The following is a 9,894-nucleotide window of genomic DNA, read 5'->3' on the forward strand; positions in this document are numbered from 1 at the left end:
CCCAGGCCAGGCTGAGGGACCCCACTGGTGCACGAATCGTGCACTGGACCTCTAGTGTTCCTACTATAAAATCAAAGATATTAAAATGATAAATTTGGCATGAAAAACAAAGTATTAGATAAGACTGTTTTTAGAGCTCACATTTCTCAATACAAGTACTAGTTAACCCATTTGGTAAGGCCAGAATGTAATCTAGTTTTCATATTTATGCTGCCCTGCTTATAATGAAAAATCCTTAATGACCCATTAACATCACAAAAGTGTTTCTCTGGGAAGAATTTATTATCTAATTTATTAATTAGATAATTGATATTTATTATAAATTGGGAATGGGATACAGTGTTTCTTTTTATGAAAAAATATATATCCAAAATTATTTGGAAATCTATAAGCTGATAAAATTTAATCTTTAATTATATGGCAGTGTCCTTCCAGGAACACTAAGTATGCAAAATGTATATCAAGTAATTGAGAACTAGATTTATTTCTTCTCCTACTTCTTTTTTCACAGATATGAGGATGAAGGTCATGCTGGGCAAGCTGAACCAACTCCCCCACCAGTCAGTAAACGGGGTGTCCAGAAGGAAAGTTAGCCGTCGTGCTGTCCAAGAAGATGGTGGTGGCCGAGAAGAGGCCGCTGTATCTGCTCCCGGTACTACCACTGTCACATCCCCTGGGCACACCTGTGCTCCAGGCTCTCCTGTTCAGCAGATGTGCATGCAGGAGGCTGGAAACTGGAAAGAGGCCCAAGAGCAGTTGCTGAGATACCAGCTGGCAGGTCAAGATCAGCTGCTGCTGCTCTGTCCAGACCTCAAACACAGGAGGCAGCAGATGCAGGAACAGAGTCGGTTGGGCAAGGACAGTGGCAGCTCAGGACTTTCCCAAGAGAAGAAAGCGTCCTGTGGTGCCAGTGAGACATTCTGCCTTCATTCAGTCCATCCAGAAGCTATTTAGGAACAGCTGTGACCCAGGAGCAGTGTGGGCCTTTGGGCTGAAAGTCAGAATGTTCAACATATTTCTTGAAAATGAACAGGGGACATGAGGCCTGACTTACATGGACACTGAAAAGGAAGAACATGGACTCTAAAATCTTTTTTTCAACTTTGAAATGGGAGATAGTCATATAAATGTTTGAAGATTGAAATAATGTTAGATATATCTTTTGTATTTATCGTGGATCTTAGTCCAATGTCAGCCATATAATAGGTTCCCAAGTATTTGTTAATATTTCACTTATTGTTCATTTAAGCCTGATTTTGCCATTTCAATAATGGTATAACACTTATTTATAACAGTAGGGGTTGTTATTAAGCTTCCTTTAGACAGTGGTCGGCAAACTCATTAGTCAACAGAACCAAATATCAACAGTACAACGATTGAAATTTCTTTTGAGAGCCAAATTTTTTAAACTTAAACTTCTTCTAACGCCACTTCTTCAAAATAGACTCGCCCAGGCCATGGTATTTTGTGGAAGAGCCACACTCAAGGGGCCTAAGAGCCGCATGTGGCTCACGAGCCGCAATTTGCCGTCCACGGCTTTAGGAGGACCACCCCAATACTATGGGCTTCTCTTACTAAGGGGTCATGAGAAGATCTGGTCTGCTACAATTATTTCTGCAGTGTTACATTAAAGTATTTTTTTACCTTATAGAAACATTTGAATGATAAGAGATCTGTCAGAACTTACCTTTCAACTATAAGACAACTTTTTGGTTTTTTCCAAACTGATTTCATTTTATGGCTTAAATGCAATCATTATTGGGAGTTCACAATAGAGAAACATATCAAGTTTGCACCTCATGAGTATTGATACATTAAAATTGATATTCTCATGGGATTTGCTGAGATTTTAATTACATATAAAAATATAAGAACAGCAAGTTTGAAAATAAATTGTTTTTAGGTCAAAGTTATTTCTAGGTAGTTCTTTGCAGTAGTAACTGGGTAAAATTACAACTGGAATTAAAAAACAAAACAAAAACCTGTGTTGGGAGACCAGGATAACCAAGTGGCCAAATGGATTATCAGTTAACTCATTTATCAGAGAACTGCTTTGGCAGAAAAGTACTTCATAGGGCTGCCTGATGAGATGGGGAAGAGATTACATGTGCAGCCTTTCTAGGCTATGCTAGAGGCTCTAATGGAGACCAGAGTAGAGAGTCAGCTGGTGTTAAGCTGGGTAAGGATGCCAATGGCAATGTCACCTAATTCATACATTTCCACAGGGCCCATCAGTGTTCATACTAAAGGGTACTTTAAGGAGCATGACTGTGTCATTGGCTCTGGATCCAGAAGGCCCTGTGCTCCGAAGGAGTAAAGCAAAGACAGCAGAGGTGAGGAGGATTTTCAGAAAGAACTTCCTCTCACCTTTATCCTAAGTATAAACCAGGATTTTCCCACCTGTAGAAGGTTAAAGGGCTGTCCTGTGTTTGAATTAGAACAGAGGAAGGAGACAAACTCTTCTATTGCAGAATTTTGAATAATGATGCCCTGGAACTAGCCCCATAGAAAATACTGGCAAAAAGTCATCATCACAGGACGTCAATGGGAAAATATGTGTCACCTTGCCAAGAGTTGGCAGGAGCTTTCTTGGCCTCTTTGTCCATGCTTTTGGTGTCTTGTGACATCTCAGACCTTCAAGCTGCCCCTAAAGGAGATAGGCAGCCTTCCCCGTGGCACAGTGTTGAATACAGTGGGAGGTACAATTAGATGTATTCAAGAGATTTTAATCCAGACTCTCTGTGTTTAAGGAGGGCATGGATGGGCAATCTGCCCCACAGACATTAACTGTGGAGGCACAAAATAGCTGCCTGAAGGATAAATCCTTTGCAGATGTATGTTTTTTGGGCACTAACAGTATCTGAAAAACATAACAACAGAAAAAAATAACTCGAATGGCTTAGGCAGACTATGCCTTCTTTAGTTTAATTTGTCCCTGCTATCACCTGTTCTTTATCTCATTTTTGTAGCTTCCTAGTCTATGAGTAATTTTGTTTGCAATCTTTACTTTAGTCCTCAAAGAGCTGTGATCTTTTTGTATAAAAACATTTTAGAAGTTAAGGCTTTTGAGGATTATACAATGGTAGCAGTCTTAGCACTACCTACTGAGGTCTGTCTACACATTCTCCCTTTCACTCTGGTGACTTCTTTCACCATCTCAAATTCCAGATTTCTTTCCTGAGCTCTGTGTCATATATTTAGCTGCCACTGAGAAATATCCGCTCGGATGCTCCGCAGCCACTATGCCTTAACATGGCCTCACAGCCCCTTCCCCTTCTCCTCATGCTTTCCCTAACACAATACACCATGTCCCTGCACTCAGACCAGACATCTAGAAATGAATCAGGACTCCGTGTTCTATCTTACCCTTCCCAAAGGGTCAGCTACCAGCTCTATTATTTCTACTCCTCCCAATTTTTACTACTGTCTTACCTATCCTCCATGTGCCAAAAGACTCACCTTTCTGGAAGGCAAGTTTGATTCTATCCTGTTTAGGAATAATTATAATTAACCTATTAATTATACCCCCAGCAAAGCCCAGGATCCCTGTGGTCAGAATGGACTCTTTGGGCCTGAACAACAGCCACAAACATCCAGAGTAACTTGCAGGTTTCTTGAATGGGGCATGGAATTTCAGAGTCTGGCCAGAATTGCCCAAACCATAGTTAAGCGCATCCTCTTTTTTCCTTCTCAAATAATAAGAGAATTGTGTAAATGCTGGAAACAAATAGAACAGCTTATAATTCATTCATGTTTGGAGATGAGCTGATTAGATAAAGCATAACTATAGGCTGGCCAATCCTAAACTTATTAAGATCATTAATATGGGTAACCCAGCAAATATTTTGCAGCAGTAACAACCCTTTATTCAAATAAACAATTGAAAAATATATTGTTCCTGTGTTATTCAAAAGAATCTATTTCTGACTCCCATTTCTGATTTTCTATATATGGTGAACTCTTTTCCCCCAAGATTCTGAGCAAACTAAAATTCTAGATAGTTTGAAAGAATTGTAAATGTTTATGGGTATTAAAGTTGAGAGAAGAATGAAAGTAATTAGGATAGTTTCCACCATCTCTTGGGTTTTGGGGATTGTGTTCAGGGAAAGTACCAGACTGTAACCTAACTAAATGTCTCAGAGTAAGAGACTGAGTCAATCTGACCAGGGTTGTGTCCTGCAGCAAACTTGCCCATATTATTGCCCAGGGAGGCTACTGAATGCCAAAAGGCCTTTAGCTCCCTCAGGACCCAGTCCTTTCCATTATTATCTAGTTGAATCACTCCCTTCTGTCTTGCTGTCTGATTCCCAATGTATAAAATTACTATACATTGAAATGTATGCAAACTCTATGCAAAAATGAGTATGGGGAAACTGAATGTAAATTACATGCAAATATTATTCAATGAAGGTTCTATAAAATGGTATATGTCAGTAACAGTAAAGGATTTTAATTAATTCTGTCTTTAAAACTCATGCATTTATTCCATATTTTGTTTCTGGAATTTATAATGTATCAGTGTCAACTTTGAAAGAGCTATAAGCAAAAGGAATTATACTACTGAGTATAGAACAGTTGATTTCAACATACACTATAGCACTGTGACTAATTACATATATATTTGAGAGACAAGTCACATTTCCAGAATGTAATTTGTTAAAAAAAACAAAACGTGTCTATAAAGTTGAATGAGATTTAAGTGGTAAAATACAGACTTGCCTGTTTATAAATATTCTTCTGGCTTTGTTATTTATAGTCTTCAATAAAGACCAGGATTTCTTTGCTTGGAACAATTCAAGAAAACGTAGATTCTGCCTATTAATCTGGTCTGCTTTGGGACAGAAGACTCATTTAATGCAGTTGTAGGACTTTCTGAAATCTAAAAGGATTTGAAAGATTGATTCTTTGATTCTATACAGGCCCCTTCAGATCTCTTCGCAGTTTTCCACTCGCATTCCAACAAAATTGTTTGAAAGACTTTTATTCACGCATTTCATTACTTCCTCGGTTTTCATTCACTGCACCATGGACTTCCCTCTGCCTTCCAACCCTTCCACAGAACAGAAACTGCTCTTATGGCAATCACCAGTAACTTCCATTTTTCCAGTTCTCAAGAACTATTCTCTATCCTCATCTTACATGGTATTTTGGGAGCATCTAGTCCAGACTTTCTCTTCCTCTTTTTGGACCACTTTTTTCTCTAGGCTTTCGTGATTGCTTCTCTCCTCAATTTCCTGTTATGGCACTGGATACACCTTCTAAATAAGTGGTAAAGAAGCATATTTTAACTTCTCACCCCAAATCTTGTGAGACCTAAGAAAAAGATCCGGTTGAGCCTTCAAAGTCTTTTGACCTAAAGAACTGAAAGCTAACAAACAGGTGGTGTTTTGTTGTTGTTTTTACTAATTTATTGAGGTGCAACTGACATGTAAAAAGCTGAACATAGTTAATGGATAATTATACACCCATGAAATTATAACTACCATGGAGGCAGTAAACATATCTATCACCTCCAAAAGTTTCCTCCCACCTCTTCCTCCTCCTCACTATTATTATTATTAGTAGTAATAGTAGTAGTGATAGTAAGAACACCTAACTAACATAAGATTGACCCTTGTAGAAAATTTTAAGTGTACAATACATTATTGTTGGTATAGGCACTATGCTATATAGTAGACTTTCAGAACTTATAAAACTTAAACTTTGTATACTTTTTCCATCATCTCCCCATTTTTTCTCTCCCCCATTCCCCCGTCCTCTGGCAATCACCATTCTTACTTTCTGTTTCTATGATTATGACTATTTCATTTTATTTTTAATTTTTATTTTTTTTTATTATGACTATTTTAGATTCCACATATGAGTGACATCATACATAATTTGTCTATGTTTGGCTTATTTCACTTACATAATGTTCTCCAGGTCCATCCTTATTGTTGAAAATGACAGAATTTCCTGCCTTTTTAAGATTAAATAATATTCCACTATGGGTATTGTTTTAAGTCACTGAGTTCCTGATAATTTGTTATTCAGCAATAGCAAACTAATATTGACACTAAGGTTTCACACGCGTGCGCACAAATGATGGTGGGGAGCTTAGTCCTCTGCTCTTGTCCTTGTTCCTGTCTTTGGACATTTATCACTTCCAGTCTTCCAAAAGCTTAAACTCTCATTCAATCATATGTTCCCCTCAGCATCACAACTGCCCCCTGTGGGCAGCTGGGTCACGTCAGTCCCAGGTGCCTCCCCAGGTTTCCCACCTGCACATTCTCTCTTTCCAGTGTGGAGGCGGCCAGCTCTCAGGTCATCCAGCCACAATGGATTTGTCTCCAAAACGGGCCCCACAAGATGAAAACAATCCCGACTGTTCTTTTCTCTCTCTCTCTCTCTTCTGCCTTCCATTTCCCAGTCTGTTTTCCCAGCTAGATTCCACAAAAGTTATTTGCAGCATCCCCATCAGTTCCATGAGTGACAGGAGACTAGTGTCAAGTGAGAAAATGAAATGTAAATTTTATTAAACACCCCCTCTCATCTCTGCGTATCAATCCAGATTCCAGCCGAACATAGCAAATCAAATCCTGTCTATGCCAGGCCTCGGGGCACAGGGAAAATCATTTCCCTTTCTACCATTCCCTTCTAGTAAAACATTTTTCTGTTTGGTAAGTGAAAATTTCAAATGCGAACCCTGTTTTAATCCCAGTGAAAAGTATATCTTCCAAATGAACAATGAAGGAGGGAGCAGGAAAGAGAAGAGGGAAGATTCGGGGGCCAAGGCGAAGTAGAAGGGGGCTAAGAAAACAGAATCGTATTTAGCTGTGTCATGTGCCGGCCTGCCCGGTGGCTGTGCAGGGATGCATATCCACAGAATAAATGGAGACATTCTTTGAAAGCTTGGACCATCAGGAAATTTATCTACATGCTGTCCTGTCTCAGAGATAATACAGATCTTAAATCTGATACACTGCCTTAAAACAGCATTAGAAATATCACTTCATTCTGGGCGTGAATATGTGGACAGCTACTGACTTGTATGTGGTTCTGAAGGGGGGTGTTTATGTGCACAGAACATCTTCGTTAGGGTTCATAAAAGCATAATTAACAATTTAAAAGGCACATTTTGTACATTAGGGCAAAAACAGAACAAATTAAAATTTTAGCCAATATTGAACACTAAAAATAACACTACTGCTTAAAATATACCCTACATTTTTCCATATTCCGCTTAATATATTTAAATAAAAACCGTAAATACGGCTTTATGTTTAAAAAGGATGTAATTTATTTAATCTACACTTTTTAATTTGCTCATTTTAAGTGGGTAAAAGCATTTTTGAAATGACAGCTTGTCAGGAATATATTTGTGTTTGGACCACCTGCCCTGATTTGTCTGAGACTGGGGAGTTTCCTGGGATTTGGGACTTCCTGGGTGTCCAACCCAGGAAGTCCCTGAAAGTTCTAGTCAAATGAGAAGCATTAGTCACCCTAACATATTACCATTATAAGTAATATAAAATAACAATTCCTCATATTTCAATAAATTATTAATATTGTAGACTTTATTTTTGGACAATGTTCTTGAGCTAAATGAACTTATAGCTGTATCTGGATGTGATCTCCTTGGTTTGGTCAACTTGGCTAACAGGGTTCAGGCTTCCAAAATTTGTGAGGGCACAACCCAAGTATTACTATTGCTACCTGAGAAAATGGCATTCTTACTCTCTTCTTTCCTTGACTTGCGGTTAAGCTTAAAAAATATTCTTCTTGCCCTGGCCTGGTGGCTCAGTTGGTTGTAGTAGGGGCAAAAATAGAATATTGGGGACTAGCTATGGTTATGGGAAATATTAATCATGCTCTGTTAACTGTTATTGCCTTGTTCTGGTTAAAGAAAGGACATTCTAACCTGGCTGGGAGTTGTACACCCCTGGGACCTGGGAGTCAACCTTGGAATGCAGTCCATTCTTATTCAAGAACTGCCTATTATCATGAAAAGATTAACAACCTTGTTGCCCAAACAATGGAGTCCCACCCCAGCCTGCATAGCCTGTTTCCCCATGCCTGTTAGCCCTACTTCCCCATGTAATCTTTGTTTTACCCTGTATAAGCAGCTGGCTTATGGGAGGTTGCAAAGCAGATTCTTGTGGCTGACCTGCTGCTCTCCCATACTGCCGGCAGTATTGGAATAAACGCTCCTATATGATTCAATCCTGTCTCTGCTTTTGAAGCATCCATCTTATATAAAAACAGCTGTTTGAAATTTTAACCCTGCTATTTGGCTTCTGTAAATGCTTGCTTGCTTAAATAATAAAGAAAATAAGACTACTCCCACTTTAGAGAGGCCATTAAACCTTCCCTGGACCAAATTATCAGTGCTGGCACCAGGCCAGGCCTTTGGTTGAGGTATCAAGGCTTCAGCACATAGGGGCTCTTTAAGAACTTGCAAAGGAGGCCAGAAACACCCCATATTTGGGAGACAGAGAAGGTAAAAACATATAAATAGGGACAATTCCTCCATGTTGGGGCCCAGAATTTGAGAGACATTTTCCTCTGGACCCGCACATAATAAATGTAACTCCATCTCTCTAAGTGTTGCTTGGTTCTTCTCTGGTTTTCTGTAACACTTTATTGGCTCAAGTAGTGACAGGTAGCCCAGACCCACTGGAGCAACTTCCTGTGCACCAAAAAGGTTGTGGGTTTGATCCCTGGTTGGGATGCTTATGAGAGGCAACTGATCAGTGTTTCTCTCTCACATCTATATTTCTCTCTTTCTGTCTTCTCTCTGTTTCTGTCTCTCTCTCAAATCAATAAGCATATCCGCAGGTAAGGATTTAAAAAAATAAAAAGGACAACAAAGCCCCTGAACTATTGACGAAAGAGAAATAATTAAATCAAGATTGGGACATCCATATAGTTAAAAGTCTTATTCATTAAAAATTATGTTGAAAAATGATAATTGCATAAGAAATCCTTAATTTTAAGTATTAAGTTAAACATATAGTATGCAAATAGAGTACTGTCTCACATAAATATGTGAGTATATATTTGTGTCCATATTTATATATGTATGTGTTAACAGGGTTATCTCTGAAAGATGGTTTTATTTTATTTTTCATTGTCTTCTTTGTTTTTGTTTTATTCAGACTTTCAACAATTAACAAGTTACCTTTAATCAAATAAAAATATAGTAAGTTCTACTTAAAAGAGGGTGAGCCCTGGCCAGGGTTTCTCAGTGGTTAGAGTATCAGCCCATCCCAGGAAGAATCTCAGATTCATTTCCCAGTCAAGGACACCTACCTGAGTTGCAAGTTTGATCCCCACCCCAGTCAGGGCAAGTGCAGGAGGCAACCAATGGATGTGTCTCTGTCACATCGATGTTTCTCTTTCTTTCTCTTTCTCTTTCCCCCTACCTCCTTCCCTTCCCAATCTCTCCAAAAATCAATGGGAAAAAATATCCTCGGGTGAGGATTAATACATACACATACGCACACACAAAATAGAGGATGAGAGACCCCAGCCTCTGCACTGATAAACAGATCTCCCCAGTGCCAACCTTGCAAATGCCCATTGGTGCAATTTCACTTTATACTGAGATGCTTCCTTCTTGGCCCACTGTGGGAGAGACAGCTGAGGAGAGCTGAGCAGAATCTACAGCCTGGAGGAGTCATGGAGAACATGCCAACCATGAGGTCATGGAACCCAAGGCCCCTTGGCACGCCTCTCTTACTTACTGCTTCTATTGTTTTGTTTTGTTGTTGTTTGTTTTTAAGATTTTTAAATTGATTTTTAGAGAAAGAGGAAGGGAGATGGAGAGAAATATCAATGTGAGTGTGAAACACTGACTGGCTGCCACCTGCAAGCCCAACACTGGGGATCTAGGCCTCAACCTGGGCATGTGCA

At 39.2% G+C, this 9,894-nt stretch overlaps 1 protein-coding gene across 1 annotated transcript in view; it reads left to right on the top strand.

Annotated features, from left to right (window-relative positions):
- PKHD1 (PKHD1 ciliary IPT domain containing fibrocystin/polyductin) overlaps positions 1 to 954 on the top strand; it is a gene marked incomplete at both ends in the record, with an annotated part of 416,219 nt that extends 415,265 nt beyond the window's left edge. Inside the window, one exon of the mRNA XM_080665111.1 lies at positions 512 to 954. Coding sequence (XP_080521237.1) covers positions 512 to 954 — 443 coding nt within the window. The remainder of the gene's footprint in view (positions 1 to 511) is intronic.
- Positions 955 to 9,894: the final 8,940 nt, after the last annotated feature.

This window comes from Plecotus auritus (genome assembly GCF_963455305.1).
Source record: "Plecotus auritus genome assembly, chromosome: 4".
Classification (NCBI taxonomy): domain Eukaryota; kingdom Metazoa; phylum Chordata; class Mammalia; order Chiroptera; family Vespertilionidae; genus Plecotus; species Plecotus auritus.